General features: G+C 35.6%; 1 protein-coding gene and 1 pseudogene across 3 annotated transcripts in view; one reads left to right on the top strand and one right to left on the bottom strand.

Annotated features, from left to right (window-relative positions):
* Positions 1 to 25,934, bottom strand: part of APC (APC, WNT signaling pathway regulator) — a 125,891-nt gene extending 99,957 nt beyond the window's left edge. For all 3 annotated transcript variants that reach the window (XM_006913281.3, XM_025047890.1, XM_025047891.1), the window contains exon 1: positions 25,573 to 25,934. Coding sequence is in view for 2 of the 3 variants with exons in the window: in XM_025047890.1 (XP_024903658.1) it covers positions 25,573 to 25,737 (165 nt within the window). In the remaining variant the exon portion in view is untranslated. The remainder of the gene's footprint in view (positions 1 to 25,572) is intronic.
* Positions 19,932 to 20,049, top strand: LOC112480777 (annotated as a pseudogene).
* Positions 25,935 to 27,596: the final 1,662 nt, after the last annotated feature.

The following is a 27,596-nucleotide window of genomic DNA, read 5'->3' as shown; positions in this document are numbered from 1 at the left end:
TGAAATAATCCAAAGACAAATACTGTATGCTGTCACTTATATATGTGGAATCTAAATAAAAAGTAAACTTACAGAAACAAAAAAAGTCATAGGAGATAACTATATGATATATTATTATATTATATAATTCATATATTAACTGAAAATGCAGAATATTGTATGTTTACTATGATACTGACTAGCTTGCTTTTTTAAGTAAATTATATACGTGCACAGAGAAGACCAGAACAAAATAACCAAAACACTGCGTGTCTTCCTTCAGTGTGAGATTATAGAAATTTAACTTATTTCTGAGTTTTAGAAAATTTTTACAACCTAACACATATTTCTGCATTTTTTTTCAAAAGTTAAGTACTTTTAAATTGGACACAATTCAAAATCCCAGCCTTTGAAGGAGAGAAATTAACATTTATTTCTCATCTAACCTGTGGCCAACAGCAAATTCAAACTTTGTGGGAGCTAGATGCATATATAAATTGTTGGGGAGTCTTCGTTAAGGAAAATACAAATTTAAATTAAAATTTCTAGGGCTGCAGCAAAAGGGCCTAGGAAGGGTCCATGCAGTTAAGTGCATTAAATAAACTTCATTAGTTTCATGATAAACCTCCTTCTAAACCAGCAGAAGACATTATGTTAGGCAAATATATAAAATCTCATTTAACCCTAATTAAGACTTTTGTAGAGATAAAAATAAATAAAAATTACTATTTACACACACAGAGAACTGAGGCTCAAAGAAATTTTAAAACTTATCCAGTCCACACAACAGTGAAGTGGTAGTCTGACTCCTAAGCCAATGTTGATCAAACTGCCTCACGTTCCAGGTCTCATGAGCACTTTTCTATATTACGTTAGATCTAAGTATGTTATCTCCCAGAGCAGCATCTGTATTTTTTCAGAGACTCACACGTCAAGAAGTTACTTGTTCATTTATCACCCTGATGATTACTGCTGCACCTGGCTCTGTCGTAGTAGATGCTCTATAAACAGTTATTGAATGAATGCATTTTTAATAATTGGAATATGTGAAAACAAGAAAACAGCTTTGAAAATGTCTACTTGAATCCACAATAAATACCTTTACCCAAAAATTTTTATCAGTGAATAACCACAGATTTTTCTGAAACATATCTAGAACAAAATTTCTTTAAATGCAGGAGACATTTTTATGTTAATTTAGTTAAATAATTAAAGAGAAAGTTTGCAGTTGTGGCAAATAAAAGGTATTGCCTGGTAGTGGGCATTATCAGTAAAGGCAAAAGAAGTCAGAAAAAGTGTGAATTACTCAATAATGGCTACTCTGTCTGAGTTAATTCTGCTTTACTGCCCTTGTATAATGTTAAAGATGTTAAATATGTATTAGGTTAAATATGCCTTAGTGTTACTCTAGTGAATATGCTACATTACAGAGTAAAAAGGACTTGGCAGATGTAATTACAATTATTAATTAGCAGACTTTAAAATAGGGAGATTATCCTGGGTAGGCCCACTGTAATAAAAGGAGCCCTTAAAAGCTTCAAACGATTCACTGGTTTCCTAATGAAATTAGAATAAATTTCCTTTCCTTGGTTTACAAGATTCTGCATAACGTAGCTCCTGCTACCACTCCCACTCTTTTCCCCTGCCTTCCCCTCCTTTCCTTCTTTTTTATGTCTATGCATAGACTTTCCTTCAGCCTCAAGAACTGCTCCCAAATCTTCAAATGACTTCTTCATCATATCATTCATATCTTAGTATACATGTCACATCTTCAAAAAGACTGTCCATGATCACTTTATCAACACTGATACTGTCCTTAAACTTCTTATCACATCATGCTTGTTTTGTCCTAGAATCATGTAAGATCTGAAAGGCTCTACGTTTCTACCTAATTTGCTGTGTCCCTCATCACCGTTTCCCAAACTGGAATATAAATTCTACGAGAACAGGAACCTAGATTCTTGTGCAGTGCTACTTCCTTCATACCTGGAACAGTGCTTGGTGCACAGTAAACATTCAATACATTTTGCTGAATGTATGAATGCAGATGATATAAAGATGAGTAAGACATTAACTTACAATATACTAGGTCCTCTAGTAGATTGTAACAAAAGTTTTAATACAAAGAAACGTTTGTCAAAAGATGAGAGATTAGATCATTTCCAGCTAGGTAATCAAGAAAGATATCAGAGAGAAGGAAGCAACAGAGCTAGCCTTGAAATATGTTTAGAAAATTTTCAGGGCCAGAGATTTCCACCTTGCCTGTTAGGTTAAAAAATTTAGACTTCGTCTTATACATAACGAAAAACAAAGATGTCTCAAATAAGGAAAGGTACACTATTAGAGCAAGATCAGCAAAAATTAACAGAACTAGTGTCTAGTTCCTACTTGAGGAGAAATAATCAGAAATCATATGCATACTACTAATAATTTATAGTTAAATTTAATGGTCAAAGACTTTTTCAAATGGAAAATATGATGGCAGAAAAAACACTTAAGTTTTATAATCCACCAAGAATTTAATTTTGTTTTATTTGGTGTTACTTTGGTCATTTTGACAAAAGTTACTTATTAATTTTATGTTATTAATAAAAAAACCAAAATCGTCTTTGGCGACCATTTTACTCAATTAATAAAATATTCAAATACTTGTGTACAAATGAAGGAAAATATTTTTTCTAAATTCTTAACTTGCTCTAATCTGATAAAGTTCCAGTTTTAGGACATTCAATGTTTTAAACTATACTTCCCCTGGGGGTGGCGGTGGGGGTGGGGGTAAAATCTGATTAATTTTTAAAAACTAAATGTTTAAAACAAGATTTTATGCTTCCCTGTGGTTTTTTTCAAAGTATGTTTTGTTAATGTTTTAAATTTTGATCTCTACTGAAAACCTAAAACAGCAATAAAATTGTTACCAAAGGTACAATTTGCAGTACAAACTTATAAGACCTATTCATAAAGATGACATTTTAACACTAAAGAGCTCAGTGACATAAAGTCACCAAAACAGCACCAAATGTTTACGGTGTCACTGTGGATTTATGAAAGAGGAGCACAATGAGTTTTTTAAAAAATGTCTTCCTCCCAGGAAAAGATTAAAAATTATCATCACTTAACATTTAAAATATCACAAAATACCTAGATTGGTTAATGAATCATTTATCAAGTTATAACACACAAATTAGCCCTTGGAACACATTGGAACTGATGAGGAAAAACCCAATTTTAATTGATGTCAAAAACAATTTGGAGTACATGAAAGAATAAATATATGACCAAATAATGGCAGTTACTTTATTTACTAGAACCTTAAACCAAATCCTTGGGTCAAAACTTTTATTCTTATACCAACATCCACAAATTCTTACCTTGGATGTGAAAATAATAACTTTTCCAACACTTCATATACCAATTGCAGGTAATACTGTCTAATTTTATACCCTTTTCTTTCTTTTTAAATGTCTTCTCTCTCTTGCTTTATGCTTAATTTTAAACATATAAGGCAAAGTACAGATTATAAAAATATTTCACTTCTGCATATCTGAAAATAAATGTTTGCTATTATAGGCTAAATAATCTAAACTTACTATTAAGTAAAAGAAAAAAAAATCTACCTACCTTTATTAGACTGTCAATCAAATCAGAAACCTCTGGGTCAACTTGGACCACCCCCAATAGTACCCAATAGATAGATTCATTTTAAGAATTAGGAGAGTCACCTAATAAAAAGAATTTAAAATGAATACTTAATATTTTATGCTCTATGAGGGAAGAAAGGAAAATCAAAGCAAACTAATAAATGTAATTCCTTCTTTCAATATTGATTGTTTTTAAAACTAAAACTTCATATTTACTTTGTAAGACTTTTAAAACTCTCTTTGCCAAGTACTCCAAGTTTGGGTAGAATTATTTAAAGTGTCACAGCTTTTAAAGAAGCAAAAAGTAAGATTTCTTAAGAACTGGACTAAATTTCATTTCACATTCAAATACTTTAACAGACACCAGCAATCAATAAGTATCTTGATCCCAAACCAGTCTACACCTGTAATAGTCTAAAATAAAATAAGAAAAAGGCATTTTCATAATCTTTTCCCAAAGAAAGTCTACTATTTACCTCAGACAAAATAGATCTGATCAATGAAACACTTGGGAATTTCATAGGAGAGCAATCTTTTTGATATTTGCTCTTTTACAAAAAGAACAAAAAATTCTTTTTTTTTTTTTTAGTCTCCTATGTAGCGATAAGACAACTTGGCTGGACTTATTGATAATTTATTATATACAAACAGTCTATATAAAATCTTATTTGCCTCAAAGCTAGGAGGGTTGATTTCCCCACCTCCCACCACTTCTAAAATAGTGTTTTGTTAGTCTACAGACATGCCACCCTGAACAAGCCCAATGTCTTATCTCGGAAGCTAAGCAGGGTTGAGCCTGGTTAGTACTTGGATGGGGACCCAGCTAGGAAGACCAGGCACTGTAGGCATAAATAAATAAATAAATAAATAAATAAATTAGTGTTTTGTCTAATACTATTCTGGTATTAAGAACATTATGCTGCTGGAAATGTTTTTTGAAATTCTTCATAACTTAACGGTGGGTTCTTCCGAGGAGTAGTAGAATTGTGTCACTTTTTTTTAGTTTTTAAATTTTTAACAGTATTCTGTACTACTTTTACATTAACAACAACAAAAAACAGCTCTAAGCTATGCTTAACAAAAAAGTATACATAATTGCCAGCTTCTAGAAAGATCCTTCGAGATTAGTATTTTCCATCTTTCATTGCTTTCAACAGGTGACAAAATAAAAGTTCAAGCTCATCAACACTACATGTAAGGTCTTTTGTGATCTGACCCCTTCACATCTCTCCAACTTTACCCATGGCCACCGAACTACTCCAGTTATACGCTAGCCACTTAGACTCCTGTGCACTCAACATCAACCTACTGTACTATTTTGTCTCCTGGAAGGTTCTCATCCCTACTTTTTCACCTACCTACAGCTGACCCATTTTTTTAGGACTCAGTTTAGATGACATTTCCTCAAAGCCTCTCTATGTTCTCTTGCCAGAGAATTAGATCTCCTCTACCATAATATGCTTCCAGAGGTCCCTACCTTACCAGCTATCTCATTTACCACACACTTGGGATTACTTACTTAGAGAGTGATCTTTCTCACTAAGCTCCTTGAAGACAAGACTCTTATCTTGTATATTATTATTGTTTCTCCACACCCAATATTCTGCCAGGCCCAGAGTAGTTACTCAAATATTAGTGGAATTATGAACAAACTATCTCTCATATGTCAAGATCCAATTCTGTGAAGTTATCTCTAATTATCCCAAGTAGTCAGATTCTTTTCTGTCTACGTTCATGTAGTACTTAAATCAAATTGATTATCAACTCAACTTAGATCTACTTCTCCCCACAGACTGTGAGCTCTGTCTTAATTATACAAGCACTGTCCTAGGTACCTAGTAGAAATTAAATATTTGTTGAGTGAATGAAGTGTATATTCCTTGAAAGGTACAAATGGAAAAAAAAAAATCAAGCATAAGATACCCTGCTCATTTCTTATTTATTTCTCCATCTTTACTAAAAGACCACAAAGCTCTAAAAGCATTTTGTGCTTATTTTAGGATTAGGGATAGGGAGCCATTAAAAGTACTAAACAATTTCTCACCCAGTTCCCTGACTTCCTGAAACTCTGCTGCTCTCTTTTTCATCCAAATTCTATTCTCACTTCTAACAATTACCTCCTTGACCCCACAAAACTAGAGCCTTACCAGCAGTTTAGAAGCAGGGAAGTCCCACTTTAACAGGCTGGTAATGATCAGGAGAGAAACTCTTATGCCAGGACAATGAGGACAGATTAAATATTTCTGACATCCCAAACTGAAAAACTGAATACATTTTCCTCTAGAAATAGTGTTACTCAATGTTATAAATAGTAGTTATGGGAGTTTCAACTGCTCTTGGATTAAACAGTATGGGGGCAAGGCTGGGGACAAAATTAATACAGTCAATACTATTCCTAAGGGACCACACCAGATGTTTGGATTTTTGAACTACTAGATACTCCTCTCTTTATATTTCCCCCTCCCACAAAAGAAAATCTGAATTTCATAATGGATTTGACATAATGTTTAACATATTTAATATAACAGCATATAAATTTATGTAACTTACATAATCAAACAGTACACTTTAATACTACTGTACTAAAATACAAGAGCATGTACCAATAAATCAATACACCAACTTCCCTATAACTTCAAGCTCTTCAATGAATAGCCTCTCCACCTATTTATCTTAGCTGAAATATGATGACACTACTTTCTTTGCAACTTTCTCAGGGGGAGATTTTCCCCTCTCATATCCCTGTACTTTAGGCCAGATAAGAATGGTGGGATGTTGAAGGTATCAGGGGAAGGGAAGGATGCACTCTTAGCATCCAATTACGATTTCCAAATCATTTTCCCTACTTCTTTAAACACCCAAGCTCTTTCGGACACACTATTGTATTCAGTTTGCAACTACTATTGTTCCCAGCACCCTTCTCCATTCTTACCCCAGTCATCTCTCTCAGTGACTTCAAAGTCAGTAGATTACTTATCTATTATCCTGGATTGTTTGTTTCTGAACTTCTTCACCTCCAATTACTCACTCCCATGATCATACTGAGGGCCTTGTCATTATCAATAACTGCACTAACTCCAAAATCTTAAAAAAAAAAAACAAAACTCAATTACCAAAGTTCTAGTTTCGGAGGCATAACTCCTTTCCCTCTAGTTTGCTCTACTATCTTCAATTGCAATTTTCTTTTACTTCACTCAGTTCTTCAATCTCATTATTTTTCACTATCCATTTACTTTCACCTTTATTTTCCTCCTGACACCCAACAACCACCACTCCCATTCAATAACTCGAACCTTTAATTCCTCTCTCCTTCTATTACTTTTACCTAGTAATAGGTAACCTCAACTCTGGTTGAACTGAACTATTCCACTTTTGCATGCCTGCATCAGAGTCACTTATTCAGAAAGGGCAGTGGGGGGCGGGGGTAGGGCGCGGAGCGGTGGCAGTGTGGGAATCAGTTAATAGGACTAGCTGGTTTCACTTGAAATTCACAACAATAAACGTGAAAAGGTATTTAACACTGCCTGGCAGGATAACTATCTTTGGTAGAAAGTCCTCTTTCTCAATCTCCAAGTTAACTTCTTTATACGATTTTTCTCTCTTCAAACTTGTAACACACCTATTTTCTTACCTATGACACTGTCAGTTGAACACCTACTTCATTCCATTAGAGAAAAATTCCCACATTTCCCTACCAAAGCCTACACTGCTTCCCTCCTATTAAAATAGAAAAGGCACCCCTGCTCCTCACTTGGGTAATGAATTCCAACTACTCTTGTCTTTTCAAGAAGTTACCTTTGATTAGCTTCCATATAAACTATTTCTTCTTTTCTAATGGATTATTTTCATGAACACACAAATGAGTTCCAGCATCACTCACTTTTACAAATCCCACTCCCCCATACACATACACACTAGATATGACCTCATTTCTCTGTTCTACTCACAGCAAAACTACTTTATCTAGTGGTCTTCATTTCCTGTCTCTATTTTCTGCCTCTAATTCATTCTTTAACCCACCCTAATCCTAAACAATTTCTTGAAGCTCAATTGTCAAGGTCACCAATGACCACCATGTGGCCAAATTCCATTGCCCTTATCTTAATACAACAGCCTCTTCAGTAATATTAGAAAAAGCTGATCAGTCTCTTCTGCCTGAAATAGCTATATTCTCTTAGCCTCCATGACATATTCTCCTGGATTTCCTCCTTCCTCTAACTACCTTCAATGGGTTCTGCCTCTTTGCTAGTCTTTTAAAAGATAGAGTGCCTCAGGGCTTGTTCTAGGACTGCTTTCTCTCTTTAATGTTTTCTCACTTAATCATAAGGCTTCAAACATCATCTATATGATGCTAAATCTCAAATTTATATCTGCATCCTAAACTTCTCCTCTATCTACCTGATATTTCATTTGGATGTTTGTTACATTTAAAACTAAACAGACACTTGATCCATAAATCTCCTTGCTCCCTCCCCACCAGACTTAAATCTTTCAAATTCTTACTCCTCTAAAGACCATCCTCTAACAAAATATTTAGGCAATTTTCCCCTCAGTTTCATCATATAGTGGCAGCCTTATTCTTCTATACTATTCCAGCAGCATAAACATGCCAGCACCTTAAAAATTTGGTTATAGTCAGAATTCATTATTTTGTAAATAAAAGATACCCATATCCAAAAGATACCCAGATTTCTGAATGACATCTGGACTCTGAAGCTAGGTTAAAGTAGTCGTAACATCTACAGATGAGGTAGCCGAGATTTTACCAATGTGTTAAAGCCAGAGGATTTATTCTACAATTTCTAAGAGGAAGCAACATTCCCAGTTTATATGAGTTTTCTTCTCATCAGACATCAAATATAATAAAAATAAATCACTGAATAAAGCTTGGCAATCAAACAAGCATTTTCCTTAGTGCATAAATAATAGAAAGGTATATAGCATTCTGAAAGCCTTAGGCTTCTGCATAAATTCACCTTGAGATCACCATAAACGCCAAATATAAGACTGCTGATCTAATCTTTATTTAAATTGGGGGAGGGAGGGGCATGGTTGGGGAGGTACTGCAACCAACTTCCAAAAAAATCCCCAATGATTTTTAAATTCTGGTATTCCAGCCTTTGTTTAATCCTCTCCCATGCTTAATAGAGCTGACCTGCATGACCAATAAGATATTGCAGAAGTGTGTGTCTTCTAAGGCTAGGTCACAAAGACACTGTAGTCTCCCGGATTGCTCACTCTGGAGCCAGCGGCCATGTTGTGAGGATATTTAAGTCACCCTTTGGAAAGGCCAATATGGAGCCCAGACCAGCATCAACTTGCCATCTAAATGAGTGACCTTGGAAGCAGATCTTCCAGCACCAGTCAAGTCAATAAATGTTGCTCAAGTAGACAGAGAATAAACAAAATATACAGATTCTTTCGCCTTATTGTAATCCACAATGAAAATTCCTCAGAACCACCTTCTTGTTTAGCTAGTAAATGAGCAAACCTAGCCAGATTTTTCCAAATTACTTTTAATCTTGGGACCACTTTTGTTAAACTACAAACGAGTAAGATTTCCACCTTGATGTATCAGGTAATCAGATATTAACAGAAAACTGTTTATCCTCTTCCAGTATCTGATTTGTAATTTTGTATCTGATTTGTAATTTTTGAAGTAAAAAACTATTCTGAAGCTTGATTAAGAGTTATCATAATGATTTTAAATTCTTAAGTATGTCATGTTCCACAATGGTAATTTTCTTATAGAAACACAAATTAGACCTACCATAATAGTATATGTATTTGCCCTCCTAAAGAATATTTATAGCAATGAGTTTCTGTGGACTATAGCTTGAAAGGCTAAACAAGGAACTGGTAACAGTGACTGCCTCTGTGGAGGGGAGTAGGAGATTAATTTTCATTTCATAAATACTCTCATAGTTTTTGAAATGTGTACTACATGCATGTAATGTCTGCTTAAACATAAAATATTTTTAAGACTCTTTTCTTGACAAAGCTGCATTTTTTTTACATTTAAAATGAGAGACCTAAAACAACTTTAGTACTTATTCAAAATTGTAAGAATAAAGGAAAACTTCACTAAAATGGAACTGAGAGGCCAGAAGGGGGAGCTGTCACACAATATCACTTGATGTCAATTATAGGAAGCATGATCAGTTACAGACCCCAACAGAGAATCATCAACAGGAAAGAATAATCAATTATTGGCTCCAAGAGGAAAAGATATACACTGCATTTCTTACATAAAACTGAATGGAGCAACTCAGCCAATGAGTTCATTTTCCTGAATTCTCACTTTTCTTCAATGGACTTTTGTTCAAAACAACCCCTCTCAATTTCTTCCTCCTTTTTCTCCATAAAATAACATTCCTTTCTTTTATTGTTGGAGTTACCTGAGGCTTTTGCCATGGCTTGCTTGTCCCAAATTGCAATTCTTTGCTATTCCTGAATAAATCTATCTTTGCTGGTAAAATGATTTATTTTTTTAAAATTTTAATCGAAAAAAATTTTTTAAGTTTATTGAGGTAACATTGGTTAATACAATTATATAATTTTCAGATGTACATTATAATTTGACATCTACATATTCTATTGTGTGATTACCACCCAGAGTCCACTTTTCTTCAGCTACCATATATTTGATCCCCTTTACCCATTTTGCCCTCCCCAACCCTGTATATTTGAACACCTTTACCCTGTCTACCTCTTCCTTCCTCCTCCACTCCCTACCCTCTGGTAACCACTAGTCTATTGTCCATGTCCCTGAGTCTCTGAATAACTGACTGTTTTAAGGTTGACAAAACCATGCTTACTACCTTTTTTGGTCTACCAAGTAAGACATTATCTTAGCACCTTATTAGTGCCTACATTTAATTTTGAGGCCAGGTCACAAGTTACGTGTTAACAACTCTGGCAACAACCAAAATGATATGACAAGAAACAATCTGGCTTTGGTAATATAAATGTGATTTAAAAAATTTTGTATGTACATCAGCTTTAGAAAAGTTATGTGAGATAGTTGCTCTCTGTATCAATCACTTCAGAAAAATACTTGGAAAAAAGCATAGTTAAAACATAGTAAGTCCTCATTTTGTAGATGTAAAAGCTAAATCACAAAGTTTTAAGTGATCTGTCCTAATCTAGTTAAGGCAGAGCCAAAGACTTGAATCCCAGTTTCATTTTCCACTAAACCGAATTCAACTTCTTCTGATTTAGAAATAAATATATTTATCTTTAACAAAAAGACATCTTTTTATACCAGTGGCTGGTCCTTAATTTCACAAAAAAGTGGACAAATATGAGGATACATGTGCCAGGTATGAAAAAAATTTGTGTAAAATACCCTTATCAAATTAAATGTTGAGTATAGGTAATATAAGTAACAAAAACGAAGCTTCCACTACTAAGTTTACAGAAGGCTTTCAGAATCTTCATTAAGAAGCAATTAAAAGCCAAATAAAATTTGCAACTGAGTAACACTGAGATAGAATAGGAAGGGAATTTTAAAAAAGGACACATAACAACCTGTTTTTCAGGCATATAAAGCATGTATACAAAACTGGTTACAGAAGATGACAAAAACTTGTTCCCACTCAGCTATTCTTTTTGATTCCTTATATTTAACATTTTGACAAAAAACTGTCATGCTTCAAGTCAAATCTTCAAGGTCCTAATAATCATATTTAATAAGCAGGCTATTACCTGAATTGAGATGCGAACCTTTTGTTAATGATTTAATTCTACACTAAATCAAGAATCTTAATCCAATATAAACTAATAAGAAATCGTAGCATGTGGTAACTCATGCTAATATAATTAATTTTAAAAAAAAATCCTACCAATATGTACTTCCAAAAGACAGCATGTAAATTCTTCTATGAAAGTGAAGCAATAACTAAATTTTAAAGCTAGCAGAATATATTGGTATGACAGAACTGACTTTTCTCCCATATGACTTTTGGTTTTTGAGAAAGCATGAAATTTCTGGGAAAATCCATAACTTAATTTCAACTGAGACCCAACTCAATAATTCATTAGAATATATGTGATATGAGTGAGTGCTAAATCAAATGAGCACAATAATTAAAATAATTTGTAGATTTTGTCCAGTGTGACAATTTTTCTAGCCTGTAAGTTTATTTTCCTAACTGATGGCTAAAATCATCTTTCAGTGATACTAATATAAAATTGATGTTTGTTAGAGAAGGCAGAGTAAAAACTCTTCTGTTAGAACTAAGAAGCCATAGAAGTGTTGTTGAAATATTAGAAAAAATATCAGTCTCTGACGAAACTATGGCAAAGACAAAGAAGACAGAAGAAATTAAAATTAAAGAATGACTAGGAGAAGCTTATAATGCCTCAGGCCAAATTAAACAGAAGTGCTAAAATCAAGCTGTAATGAACATGGAAGAAAATAATAGAGGAAATATGTGTTATAGTTTTATGGCAAGGACTGCAAGACTTTGGAAAAAACAGTTAATAAGCACATTGACTAAATATGCTCAATGTTAACAGTAGAACAGTATCATTCATCCATGTACTTAGTCTAAAATAAGAGCTGCTTTATGGGACATAGTATTGAAGTAAAAATCTTCAGAAAACATACATGAGAGTCCAACTCGGGAGCAGCACAGATATAAAATGATGAGACTGAATGCCAAAACCAAGTGACATCTGCATTTAAGAAGTTAAACTTTAAGAAGCAAACTTTAAGAAGTTAAACATTAGACTTACAAATTTAATTTAGAAAGTATAAAAGTGATTGCATTTATAATAAATATATGGATAACCAAGATATATTACATTTTATCAGATATAATTTTCATCAGGTTATTGATAAATCATCATGTTAGTTATATGCCTGGTATAGCTAATGGTATCATATGGCTGAAAAGAACTTTAGGAAACTATAAAGAGAGAGAGATCTGGATTTTAGTTCAGTTTAACTTTAGGCTAGTCAAGTTACCCAGTTTCTTTGGGCCTGTTTTCACATCTTAAAATGGGAAATGGGTAGGAAGGAAGGGCACAAGAGAGACCTAATGACATCTCTTCCAATTCCAAAATTCCATCAACTCATTTTATCCTTCAGTTTTCTGAAGGGAAGTGAACAAACCTAAAATAAAGAGCTGTGTAAATCTAACCTAGCAGGGAAATGAAGGAACTATAATTACTAAGAATCTTCAACTTAGTATTTTCTTTTAATTGAGAGAGAAAAATAATCAAGTAAACAAATATAGGAATTCTACATTTCTTTAAAGGAGAACAGCTATCGCATTTTGTTGATGCATCAATATAATCACAAAGTGATGGATGGCATTTCATGCTAACAGCTGTGATTAACTCAAGTCAAATGTCTTTAAAACAAAAATACATTGGTATGTTATATTAAATTTCAACATCTCCCTACCCACAGAAGAATGTCAATTTACGTAAAGACCACTACAGTTTAGTCTGCCTAGTAGAATTTCTAATCTGTGTGTCTGACCTCCTACTTATAGATTTAATCTCAGATATTAAATGTAGATTAAAAAATCATTCTATCCCTGAGACATATTAAACACTATTAAAAATAAATTGGAAATCACAACATCCACATGGCATACAGAGAGTTGTCACATTATTGGAAATGAACCCCACTTCCTCTTAAAAATACTAAATAGTCCCTCCTCAGCTCAGTGCATTATCCTTCTCTTCATACACCTCTACTTAAAAAATGTTCACATTATATTCTTTGCCCACTTGAAGGACATTTCCTACCCCAACACACTACCCATATACTACAAGTATTTCCGACTTCTCCAGCTAAATAAAATATCTTTAGTCTCCTTCCCTTGGGGCTTTGCAAAGTAATAAGAACTAGTGTGATAACACATGCTGAAGTACTAAAAGGAAACATATCTTAATGTTTTTGTTTCCTAGGAATCTCATTTGTACTATAAAAGAGGCCTTAACACAAAGGGATGACTAATATAGAAATGTTAAGTCCTCCTTGAACAAGTTAGTCAAAGAAATATTTGGGTTTCTGCTTATAAAAATAGCAGACTAGGCAATCCAGACCAACTATCCTTCTGAAGTCTAGTTTAAAAGCTAGACAAAATATTAAAATAATCTTCTTAAAAACATCAAATAACTAGTAAGGAATAAATTACCAGCTCAAATTCACCAGAAGCTGAAACCCAGAAAGGTGAGCTCAGCTTTTGCCTTTGTGTGTTTGCCAACAAAGAAGCAGCATTTAAGAGGCTGAACTTTGTGATTTGCTGCCTGCCTTGCAGGACTGGTGGGTCAGAGTTTGAGACCCATCAAGGGTAAGAACTACAGTAAAAACACCCTTAGCCTTGGGCTAGGACTCCAAAGAGATGCACCCTAAGAAGAGTAGCAAGAAACCAGAGGATGGCCCACAAAAGTTAAAAATTTTAAATTGGATTAAGATGGTCTCATACTCCCAAGCACTTGGCAATAGCCAATAAACATCTCTAGAGAAAAACTGACTTCATCTTATATATTATTTCTACAACAGAAAACAGAATCAGACCAGCAGAGACCTGAGAATATTGGAATTATCAGACATAGACTGAAAAATAAGTATGCTTACTAAGTTCAAGGGGATAAAAGACAGCTTAATTATTTTTGCTTGGCACTGAAAACTATAAAAAGAGACATGGTTGATATGAAAAAGAACTGAATAAATATCCAGTATTGAAAGATAAAATAACCAAAACTAAGAATTTACTGAATGAGTTAACAGTAGGTTAGATACAGGCGAAAAAACTTTGAACTCTGAAGATAGGTCAGACCGAACTAACCAGAATAAAAACTAGAGGGACAAAAAAGGAAAAGAACAGAAAAGGGTAGTAAAAGACTAAACTATAGTCCTACAAGAACAGGAGAAAGAACATGGAATGAGAGAAATATTTGAAAAAATAATGGCTAAGACATCAATCCATACATTCATGAAACCCAAAGAATCTAATGCCTAACTACACCATAGTAGAACAACATAACATCAAAGACAAAGATAAAAATCTTAAAAGCAGCCAAAGAAAAAGGATAGATTATTTTAAAAGGAAAAAGAGACACAAATTGCTGAGGTCTCAGCAATGAAATGTATTAACATAAAGTAACCATCAACCCAGAATGTGCCAATTCATTTAAATGGCAAGAAAGGAGAGAAAAGGGAACAATTATTAGGACAGACTTAAAGTACATAATCTTGGATGGGAGATTAAATCCAACAATGTCACACAAGAGACACATCTAAAACTTAAGAATACAGAAAGGTTGGACATAAAAAAAAAGGAAAAAAATCATGCAAACAAGAAAAGCTGGTGTTGTTATATCAATCCCAGACAAACTAGATCTTAATATAAAAAGCACTATCAGAATAAAAGGAAAACTTGATCCTGGTAAGTCACTAAGGTATAACTATTACACATTTCTAATAATCTACTAGCATAGCCTCAAATATATAAAGCAAAAGTTGAGAGAACTACAAGGAGAAATAATCAAATCCATAATCAAATCCACAATCATGATGGGAGATGTTAACACACCTTTCTCTGTAATTGATATAAGCAAACAAAATACCACTAATGCTACTAAAGATTTGAATTATGGGATTAACAAATATGAGCTTAAGAAAATACACAGAACATTGCACCCAGTAACTACAGAGAAAAAAAGACAACACTGGGCCATAATGCAGATCTCAAATATTAAGGGTCTGAAAACAGACCTTTGAAGCACAGTGTTCTCTGATTATATTTTAATATTAAAAATAAAAAAATTTTAAACTAACTAGAAAATCTCCATGTGTTTAGAAATTGAGAAAAATATTTCTAAATAATTCAAAAGTCAAAGTAGAAACCAATGAAAATTAGAAAACATGTTAAAGTGAAGTATAAAAATACTATATAGCAAAATTTGAGTAATATAGTAGATAAAACACTGCTTAGAAGGAAATGTTTAGTTTTAAATGCATATATTTAAAAGGAAGAAATGCTACAAAGTAGTGAACTACAAGAAGTTAGCAAAAGAATAAAAAAGTAAACCCCAAAAAAGTAGAAGGAAGGAAATTAAGAGAGTAATAAGTGCAACAGAAAACAAGCACAAAATAAAAATAATCAAGATTCAAAATTCGGTTCTTTTGAAAGACTAATAAATCTCTGGTGAGACTGATAAATGAAAAAGAGAAGGTACATATAGCCTATTATCAGACATGAGAAGGAATTCTTTTCCTGTAGCTCTTCCAAAGATAACAGACTATTTATTACAAATAACTTTATGCCAGTAAATTAAAAAATTTAGATGAAAAAGACAACCTCTTAGGGGAAAAGACAGAAAACTTGATCAGGCTTAAAAATGAGAAGTGAACTTAGTAATTAAAAACAAAACTCTCAGCCCAGATGGCTTCTCTGACAGATTTTAACAAACATTTAAGGAAGAAATAATTTCAATCATACAAAAGTCTTTCCAGAATAGAAAATAAAGGTCAGCTCATTTTATAAGGATAGCATAATGCTGATTTCAAATCCTGAAAAGGGCAATACATTGGCCATCTCATTCATTAGCACTGGTGCAAAATCGTAAACAAAATATTAACAAACTGGACTCTGCAAAACATAAAAAGGATAATATAGTACAACCAAGTTAGGTTTAACCCAAGAATCAGGTTACATTTAACAATTAAAATGAAATTTAATTCAATATATTAACACTAAAGGAGAAAATTCCTATGATAATGAAAAGTTCCCGCTCAAAGCACTAAATTCAAACTAACAAAATAAAAAACAAAACTCTTAGTAAACTAAGTATAGAAGGGAACTTATTTAATATGGTAAAGGTTTTAACAAAAACAAAGCAAAATAAAAATACCTTCAGCAAACAAACTTGAGAGTGAAATGTTAAAAGCTTTCTTTGAAATAAGGAACAAGACAGGGAGAATAGCTCTGGGATGATGTCAGTACTCTATTTCTTTTCTCTTTTTTAAATTTTATTTTATAATTAGTTTCAAGTATACAGTACATTGGTTAGACATTTATAAGTGCCCTATTTCTTGACTTGGTTGATGACTTCATGTGTGTTTACAGTAACATATTAAGTTTTTCACTTTATGTTTTATGTACAATCTGGAATATATGTTAAAGATATACTTGGAGATGAACAAAAGGCTGACTTAGAGTATCACTCAAGCTCAGCAACTCTGTAGGTCCTAATTTTTTTTCCCCATTATGATTAATTTCAAACCAATTAACATATATTGGGCCTATAAAGCATTGTACAATCTGGCAACATGTACTACGAACCTTAAAAATGTTTGTATCCTATAATCCGGTAACTCCATTGTCTATGAACCTATCCTAAGGAAAAGGCCAAAATAAATATGAAAAAAATCTATAATGCGCTAAGATGTTCATGGCACATGTTTTTAAAAAAATAGAAAATAACTAAATAGCTATAGGGAATAGTTAGAAAAAATAATTCTTTCAATGGAATTATTAAGCAGTAAATAAAAATAAGATTTACAGAATAGTCTAAGAAAGGTATATAACCTAACATTTAACAAATTAGATATACACATACATTTATACTATGACGAAAGTGGGGAAAAAAAGTCCCAAGCACAGAAAGAGAAGAGAAAAAAGAGGGAGGGAGGGAGTGGCGGAAAAGGACAAAAACTACAGTGGTTTTCTTTCTTTGATGAGCTTATGGATGTTACCTGTACTTTTTATTACATTTCCTGAATTTTCTTTAATGACTGTATAAAACTTTAAATAATGGGGTATATTACAAGAACTGAACAAAATGATCACAAATTTAATGTATCTTAAATGTAAAAAAAATTACTTCAAAATGTATCTTTAAAATGTCAATTTTATCTGAGTATGATATTATTTAGGTAAATTATTTTCTAATATTTGAATTACATAAATCTATGATACACTATTTAGAATAAAGATAATTTCTAATTATATTTAGTATTCAAGATGACATAACATAAAAATTATAATAATTAGATTGCCAAAGATATATTGTCTCAGTTTTCTTGCTAATATTTCCATAATTCTAAACCAGTTTGCTCCTTGAGAGGTAAAGGAGAAAATGATCTATAAACAGTCCTCAAGTAGTCATTTCTGTGAAAACAAAATAACTTAGTCTCTGAATAAAAGATTGCTACGGCTCCTCATTTCCTTGAGCAGCAATTTTTCAACCTTAGCGTCGCCAATACCCTGGTATTTTCTGACCAGTTGTGAGGTATATCTCACGTAATTTGATATCAAAAATAAAGTATGTGTTTTTAATGCTTATCATTAGAGATAATAATAAACTGAAGCAAACGTTAAGGTTATCCCTATATCACTTAACATAGTATGCATTCCAATATACTTTACTGAGGGAGAGCCTATAGGAAAGATAAATTTTACATGCTGGGAATTCCACATTTACTTATTCAGTATTTACTGAGCATCTATCAGAGGCAAGGAATTAGAGGCACTGTGCTAACAAGAGAAAGAGGTGAAAATTATTAGATCATAGGATTAAATATAACTAAGTTATTTTATCACTTAAGCCTTAAAATGACTAACCAATCCTACTTTTCACTATTTGCCAGCACAAACATATTTTCCATTTCTCTGACTTTCTTTTAGAGTACTCCCAGCTTTGCCAGCTGCCATACCTCTGCTCAAGCTGTTCTCAAGCCGAAGTGCTTTTTGTTCATTTACAAGCAACTGTATAATGCTCACAATATGCCAGGCACTGTTCTTGGCATGAGAATAGGAAAAATCTTTTCTATCCTCTGAAGTCCAAGTCAAATCCCATCTTTCTCACTATCCTCTCCAGACTCTGAATGCATAACAATTATTGTCCAAAACAGTGGCTCCCAATCTTTGATACAAGAAACTACTTCTAATATCAAAACATTTCATGAATCTCATGTTTACTCCCCAAGTGATATCACTTGGTCCCATGGCCCTAAATACTACTTCTGCACTGATAAGTTCCAAATGTATACCTCTCACTTCAACTCTCCTAATATAAACTGATAAGTACCTCAAACATAGCCACATCCAAAACAACTCCTGATTTAAATCTGCAAATCTGCTTCCCACCAAACCTTTTACCTACCCTGTTCCACAGTGCTTATCTCAGTAAAACGTACCACCTTTCACCTAGTTGCTCATGTCAAAAAACTTGGAGTCGTCCTTTACTTTTCTTTCCCTCACACTCCATATCTGATCCATTAATAAATTCTAATTACTCTACTTCTTTGCTCCTCACTACCTTGTCCAAGAACCACATTTCCAACCTACATTATTCATATATTCCAAACTGGTTTTCTCGCTTCCATTCTTGCCTCATACAATCAATTTTCTACATACAGTCAGAGTAATCCTCTTAAAAAACAAGTCAAATTGGATAGTCCATACTTAAAACTCTTTGATGGTTTCCACTGCACTCAATAATAAAATCAAGTCTTTAAATGATCTTCAATGCCCTACTTTATCTAGCCTCTGCCCATCTGCCCCTACTCCCTGTCCTATTACCACTCTCCCTTTTACTAGCTCTGCTTCAGCCACACTAGCCTCCCTGTTGCTCTTCCAACATGTCAAACATGCTTCCATCTTAGAAGACGCTGTTCCCTCTACCTGAACATTTTCCCTTACACAGTTCTGTGACTTACTCCATCTCTTCATTCAGCTGTCTCAGCTCAAAGGGCTTTTCAAGAAGCCTTTCCCTCACCAATCTATCTAAAGTAACATCCCTTTATTCTCTATCCTCTGAACCTGCTTTACTTCAAAGCCTATTAACTTCCTGATGTATACGTATACACATATGTATAATGAGTACTGACTGAGTCTCTCACTAACATTTAAGCTCAAACGGAACACAGGCTCTGTTTTGTTTACCATTGCTGCCACATTATGTACTCTCAGTAGGCTCTCAAAAATATTTGTTAAACAAATGAATGATAATTACTTTTAGGTTTGTTGAGAAAATGACAAAAATACTACTAGAATTTAATAAGCCTTTCAAATGAATTCATACTCTATTAATCACAAGAGCATCACATACATGCTTTGGTGGTAGATGGAGAATGTACATGATTCAGAGTTCAATAACAACTACTGAAGGAACAGGGCCTTCCTATATTGCTCTGCTCCTTGCCACAGACTTCCTTCTTGCATCATTCATTAATTCTTTCCATAAAGTTATTGTGTACTACTAAACAAGAGAGTATTCTAGACATTAAGAATACAAAGATACTTAAGACAAGGTAATGCATTAGACATATAAAAATAATACACATAGGTCTACACCATGCTACCCTGGACAAGCCTGATCCCGTCTGATCTCAGAAGCTAAGCAAGGACAGGCCTGGTTAGTACTTGGATGGGAGACCACCTAGAAAGACCAGGTGCTGTAGGCATAAAAAAATTAAAAAATAAGGAATTGTAAGCTGACAAGGTCCTTGCAATCTGTAAGGTCAACCAAGGGTTGCCTCGTCTAAAAATAATAATAATAATAATACACACAGTATGACATGTAATAGAGGTATACAGGTTATAAAATTGTAGTATGACAAAGGAAGTAATAAACTTCTTAGGGGTAGGTGTTTAGAGACAGTTTCAGCAGTGATGAGACTCAACAAATACTTGCAAAATCAAATAAAAAAGATATTCTTCATTTTACTTTATAGGTAAAATGAGAGTATTAAGTCTAGAAGTGCTGCAGTAATTTGCTACCATGAGATAAGCTAGCCTGAGAATGAAATCAAAACAAGGGGAATGACGGCAGAATGAATCACAGAGAAATTGAGCTAAGTCCTTGATGATTTCATGTGAGCCACTGGATGAAGCCTTAGTTGAAGTACAAGATCTAATCATTCCCTTTATTGTTTAAGCAGTTTGAGTCTGGTTTTCTGTCATCTGCAATATAAGAATACAGATGAATCACAGTGAATTCTTTCAAAAAGCATTTGCCTATTTCAGTGCGTAGAGACACTGATGGCATTTTTGAAGGGATGATTCTTGTTTTGTGGGCAAACATCGTAAGACACTTAGTGTACCTGGTCTCTAACCACTGTCAGTAGGACCTCACATATATTTCCAAATGCCTCCTACCCCCAAGGGGAACCACAAATCTATTTCCTAAGTTGTTATATGTACCCATTTCTCACAGTGGCGCCACCAAGTATACTTAAATATATTTAACATCAACCTTAGAACTGGGATATACCGCTCAAATATCTTAATTTTACATAATATTCAATTTTAAACAGTCATCTGTGACTATCTAATGTTTGACCAAAATGTGATGTACAGCTTATATCAACTCTTGGGATAAGCAGTACTTTAAGTATGCTACTACTATCTGAAAATTCTTATTTATTTAAACTTACTTTTCCATACAATGTTATGGCGGTATGTCACTGAAATGCCAGGTATCAGATTTTCCTGTTCCCTTGCAACTAGGGCATGAGTGTACCAGGATAAATGTCTGATATAGGGGTTCTATGAAAGATTTACTTGCCTAATCAAGAGATGGGAGAGCAAACGTCTTCTCCCATGTCTTTGGTGGCTATGTGAGAATGTGATGCATGGAGCAGAAAGAGCAATCTGCAACTGTGAGAGGACAAGCCTGAGCATAAAGGTCAGCACATTAAGGATAAAGATGGAAAGCACCTGGATCCTTGGTAACATCATTGTGCAACTCAACTGACCAACCATGTAATCCTCCAACTCCAGACTTCTTTTTATATGAGATACGGTACCAGTCCGTGGCCTGTTAGGAACTGGGCCGCACAGAAGGAGGTAAGCGGCGGGGAGAGCAAGCAAAACTTCATCTGTATTTGCAGCCACTCCCCAGCTCTAGTATACCACCTCAGCTCCACCTCAGATCATAAGACATTAGATTCTCATAGGAGCACTGGTCCCTGATGTCAATAAAGGTTGAGGACTGCTCATTTAAATCACTGTTAGTTGGGTATTATACAGCCTGGGACTGAACTAATTCAAGATCTGACAACTGAAAAGGAGGAGAAGAACCAAGATGACTGCAAGGTTTCAAGACTGGGTAGCTGAAAGAAAAGTGGTTAAAAAAGAGAAATCAGGAGAAAGAGGAATTCTTACATACACATGTAAAAACACTAGGTGAGGGTCGGTGGATGAAAATCAAATTGATTCAACTGTTATGAGTTAAGCTTAAAGAAGCACATCTAAGACAGAGATATACAGCAAGCCATAGAGTGAGAAGCAGAGTTACAGAGCTGAGAATCGGCCACACAAAAACAATAATTTATATCATCCAAAAAAAAAAAAAAGGATACAATCACCAAGAGAACACAAAGAAAAGCACAGAGATTCTGAGGACATTGGTTATCTTCTAAGGATCCATTCTACCACCTCCTCATTTGAGATGGAATTCGTCCATCAGCTAGGCCAAATAGAATCCCATCTCTCCTGACAAAGATATTGTGACAGACTTGGCAGATTGACCTTCATTTACGCAATCAGAGTAGAGCTTAGGACTTTTGGGAAAAGTATAGAATATTCTCTCTCCTTTTGGAAGTAAAAGAAGGCTATAATATGCACATTGCTGACAGCCATCTTTTTACTAGGAGGAAAGCCAGTCTGAGCATGAAGCCCAAACAGGAGGACAAAGTTGAGAGAATAGCAAAAAAATAGAACCACAGCCCTGATGATATATGCCGGTGAACAAACTACTCTTTAAGCCAGTGCTATCTATGCACTTGCCAATTACACGAGCCAATACATTTCTTTTTTTTTTTTTTTTTTAAATCCGGTTTGCAACCTAACTGATGTAGGCAACAGCTGTGTTTAAGGTGAAGAACAAAATCAAGCCAGTCCAGGTATAAACTTTCGAAGAAGGAGGAGACTTAGAAAGTACAATGCAAAAGAATCAAGAAATCAGATCGTTTAATACCTATAGGGTATATTTCACAAACTGTCTAAGTAAACCAAGGATGAGCAAGAAAAGGCCATTAGATTTGGTGATTAGGAAGTTATAAGTGACTTTTAAATAGCAACTTCAGTGCTGAAATAGTAAAGGAAGTCAAAGTGCAAAGAAAAGAATAATTAATTTATATTTATTAAAAACTACATAATGTACCAAACACTTTGACAGACATTTAACATTGTTAAACTCTTTTAATTACAATTCTGTGAGGTAAGTATAACATTCTATTTTATAGATAAAGAATAGAGTCTGAGTAGTAACTTGACCAGTCACATAGCCACTAAGTGGTTTTAATAGACTTCAAACCCAGATCTATCTGGCTCAAAAGTCAACTTTCTTCCTACTACATCAAACTACTGGGATTAAAAGAATTAGTCTTTAACATTTTTCCTGTTTAGGAAAAAAAAGTGAAGCTGCTGCCAGCATTAACATCACGCATAGGAATGCTACGTTTTCTAAGATTTGACATTTTCAGCGACAGAGAATTACTATATTTTGTATATGGAAATCCCACTACTGAAAACAGAATGCTATAAATAGAATGTCATTTGTTTCCAAAGACTATCGATGTACTAGAGTGACGCAAAAATAATAAAAGCAAGATATTTTGTGGCGAACTTTGGAGATAAGGTTAGGACTGCAATCCGCAAGTTATCTCGGGGTAAATGCTGCAGCCACAAGCGTCGCTGGTGAGTATTCTCGCGACAAATGGGAAATGAGTTAAAGAATACAGGAGCACATTAGGCTCAAGACTCAGAATGGCTTCTTTGAGTTGTGCAGCACACGGCACTGTATCTGGCAGCCCCAGAAAAGATATAAGCATGTATGTAGGCTAGAGAGGGAGAAATTGAAGGGTAAGAATGGACAGTTTTAGAGATATAAAGATGGGGAGGGTTGATTGTGGACACATCTGGAAGGGGTTGCTCTTGAAAAAAAGGAAAGATATGAGTAAATAAGGAAATGATACGGAGATGGAAGAGACTGAAGTGGAGGGAGTATACCTCAGACAGTTGAGATTTCTCTCAGTAAAGGAAGCGATCGAGTTACTTGCTACAGGAACCTTTATGAAATGAGACAAAAAACAACACCATCAACATTAAAGACCCAGAAGAGAGTAAAGCACAAATTGCTATGAAAACTAATACCCTTACATAACTGTCTCACCCATCTTCAGGATTTCAGGGGTCAGATCAAACTGACAAAGCTAGTGATGAGGCTTATTCAGGAATGGGGACTAGAAAGGTAAATCTACATAAAGTAGATCTTCCCTAGGGAAAGTAGACTATGAGTGGAAGAGTGAGATTTTAAGGAGAGTTTGTGGTTAGAGATGTCTTTTGACACAATGCTTCAAATTATTTTGCAAGAGGCAGTGAACCATTGATTGGGGCTCAGCAGTCCTACACTCTTCAGCCAAAAGCACAGAACTGAGAGAACAATCAGCTCTAAAAACATGCAGTTCTTGGCTGTAGAATAGTGAAGGTTAGCAACAAATGAAAGAACTAGCCTATACAGAAAACAAACAAAAATATCTCCCCTTCTTTAAAACTGAACAATTCTATCTCCAAATTTAAGAAATTCATTAAGAGATCATAAAATCTACGATTAAGAACGGAACATGTTATGTGTCATGAGACAGAATGAAAAGTAAACAAATCTGTCAGGCCAATTATAACATTATAACTCACATGTAAAAGATTTTTAGGATAGAATTCCAATAAGGCAAGGATAGTTTGTGTTTTAGTAACTTTGGAGAGCACCTAGCAAAATTTAAACAAAATGATATTGCTCAATTTAATGTTAATAAAAAAGGTCCACCTATTTGCGATCTCAAAGAACAAGCTACCATTTATAATCCCATTTTTACAATCTGGGGGCTCTTGACACATTATTCAACTACAGGAAAAGATGGGAGAATCAGCTATGGTACCTCTGTCCACTACTACCACTTATAAACTCTGGCATAGTACCATTACACCATTTATTCTGATTCTTCCTTATCCCAGTAAAAGCAGAAGAAGAAATGAGACGGGCACAGCCTAAATTTTATGGAAAATATCAAGTACCATAAGGACTGTTTAAGTAGTAGCAACAATGGTGAATCCAAGAAATTGGAGAAGTTTTGAGTTTAAAAATCTCTTCTCTATTTTAGTCCTTTCTAAATAAAACAAAGGGCTGTACAATATGGGATTCTAAAGCTTCATTGGTAATTTAAAGCTAATATTGAATAAAAGAACAAAATCATTTATCTTGTGCTATTAAATATCTCACATTCATAAGGACTTCTTTTTAAAAACGAACACGTCTCAATTCTTTCACTAGATCTAGAAAACTTACCCCCCGCCCCCCAGCCTCAAAAGTTTAGAGACTAAAGATTTACTATAGTCAGAAAGAGATGAATTTAGATGAACAATCATTTGCCATCAAAGGCACCATTCCTCTACTTTGCAAAAGTTCGATGGGCCAAGGAGCCAAGCTCTCCCAAACCATCCTGGTGTCCTGGGGACTTAATTCCTTCATCAAGGTGAACAAAACTGAATAGCCTCTAGATAACCAGCCTTTTCTTTGTAATTCTATTTGTCAGGCTATTGGGTAATCTTCCAGACAGTTAAAGAAACTTTTAAAGGAAAAAGAGGGTCGAAACGAGGAAGATGGGGAGGTGACTAAATAGGAGAGGCGGACGACCCACCCACCTAAGGCGAAGGAGACGGCTTGCAGGGGTGACGCTTCACTTCATCAAGAGCCAAGAAGGGTGCGGAGGGCGGCCGGCGTCACGACCCCCACCCACTGTGTGAGAACCAGCAAAGGCAGGGGCCAAATGGAGGCCTGAAACTGGGTGCAGGGAGTGGGGTGGGACGTGGGGACAAGAGAGCCGCAGAGTCGGGCCGAACGCACCACTAGCGTCCCGTGCAGCGGCGGGGCAAAGCCAAGAAGACTTGCCGGGGTAGGAGACGCCAATGTCTGCAGCCTCACTTACCTGCCAGACGCTCGCCCCGCGGCCAGAAGCACGGGCGCCGCCCGGGAGCTTCCTCTCATGCGGGATACAGCCTTTGCCGCCGCTGGAGCTCCAGGACCCGAGGGCAGAGAGTGGTACAGAAGCGGGCAAAGCGGCTACCGGACCCAAGCCCAAGGAGGAGTACATAGGGGGCACCCGGGAAGGCAACCCCGTCTTCACCTTTTTCACCAGTACCCAACAACGCTTCCCGGGGACAGCATCGCGCCAACGTCGGCCCGCTGCTCCCGGGCCTTCGCCCGCAGCTCCCCCCAGCAGCGGCCGGGTTTCCGGCGGCAACACCCCGCCCCCTCGCTACTTGGCCTCCGCCATCTTGTTGGAGGCGGGAAGAACACAGTGCGCATGCGTGCCCGGAGATTGTCGGCGCCCGGCAGCCCTGCGAAGAAGCGTCCTGATGCGCAGCCGTGTTGACCGCTGCACTTCAGCCACCGGGTTCCGCTTCGCTCTCCTGCGGTTTGCGCGACTGCTATTTGCGAAGCGGAACCTCAGAGTCGCCAGACCTCCAACCCCTTCCTGAGCTGTGCTGCAGCCAAATTAGTAGACCCTTCAGCGCAACCCACAGTCAGTCATTCTGCCAACATCTTTCTAATGCCTACTACGTGACAGTTCACCAGCTAGGCGCTGATGATGGGAGGGTTAATAAAGCTTGGCTCCAGCCCTAAAGGAGCTTCTAATCCAGTGAAGATGGAGATGAATGAATAATTCCCTAAATTATCGTTTGTAGCTGTGCACCATCCCCTCCGCCGGCCCCACAATTTTAATTCAAAACACAACCTTTTGGGGAAGTCCTTTCTGTTTGTCTCACACAGTTTGATCGTCCTTTGCCTTGAATTACCTCTAGGTTAATTTCAACATTAACTCAAATAATATTTGAGTTTCCATTATATATTAGATACTGTTCTAGGCTCTAGGTTTATTGCAGTAAGAAATATAAACTCATGAAACTTACATTCTAGTTGGGAAGAAAATACAATTGAAGGCAAAAATGAATCAACAAAATAACGCTTGATAGTGTTAAGGGATGGAAAGAGAGCAAACCACAGGGGCCAGGAGTCATGAGAAGATATGGGGTAGAGCCTTCCAGACAGAGGGAACAGCAAAAGAAGAGGCCGGAGGTGGGAAGGAGACGAGCACACAAGAGGGACAGTGGGAATAGGTGCCATGGACAGTTGGAGGAGATGAGGTCAGAGGGAAACAAGAGCCAAATAAGGTAGGACTCTGAGGCCATGGCAAGAATTGGATTTTATCCCAAGCGTCCCCTCTAATCTGCTGAGACTGCCACAACAATTCCTCTTCAAACACCTCTGACTCCTGATTGCCTCGCTGTTTTGTACATACTGATTCCACTGTCTCAAAGATCCTTACTCTTGTTTTATACATGTCTAGCCTGTCATCTTTCAGGTTTCAGTTTAAACTGCACCGCAGAAGGTATAGTTTTCCTAACCTAAGACTCCCTCCTGCCCTCCCATTAGTCTCCATCATTTCACCTGATCATTTCTTTCATCGCACTCAACATGTTTTTAAGTAATATATTTATCGTTTCTTCACTGTCTCCTCACTACACTGTGAACTCTATGAGGGAGGGAAGATGTTTTCACTACCAATAAATACTGCATGCCCAGCACCATGCCTGGCATGAGTGGTCACTCAATAAATGTCTAAATTATTGAGACATTTATTGGTTTGTCAGCACTTAAGTAGTCAGCAGAATGCTACATTGTTTTTTTACTTGTTTGTTATTAAAATTAAATGCCGGTTTTCTATTAATATGTCTCCTCAACTAGATTATAAATAGGAACTTTGGAAAGGGGGGTGGGAATCAGATGGAGAAGAATAGGTGATGGTGGGGCAGTGGGCAGAGATTGTGTTGCATATGTTTGCAGGACTGGGAGAAGAAAGGCTTCAATTTAATGGAGGACCTATTATATATGCTAAGTACTTGATCTCTATCACAGCCCTGCTAAGTAGTTATCCTTATTTTTATACAT

This window comes from Pteropus alecto, unplaced genomic scaffold (assembly GCF_000325575.1).
Source record: "Pteropus alecto unplaced genomic scaffold, ASM32557v1 scaffold20, whole genome shotgun sequence".
Taxonomy (NCBI): Eukaryota; Metazoa; Chordata; class Mammalia; order Chiroptera; family Pteropodidae; genus Pteropus; species Pteropus alecto.
This window is presented reverse-complemented; position numbering and strand designations above follow the sequence as displayed.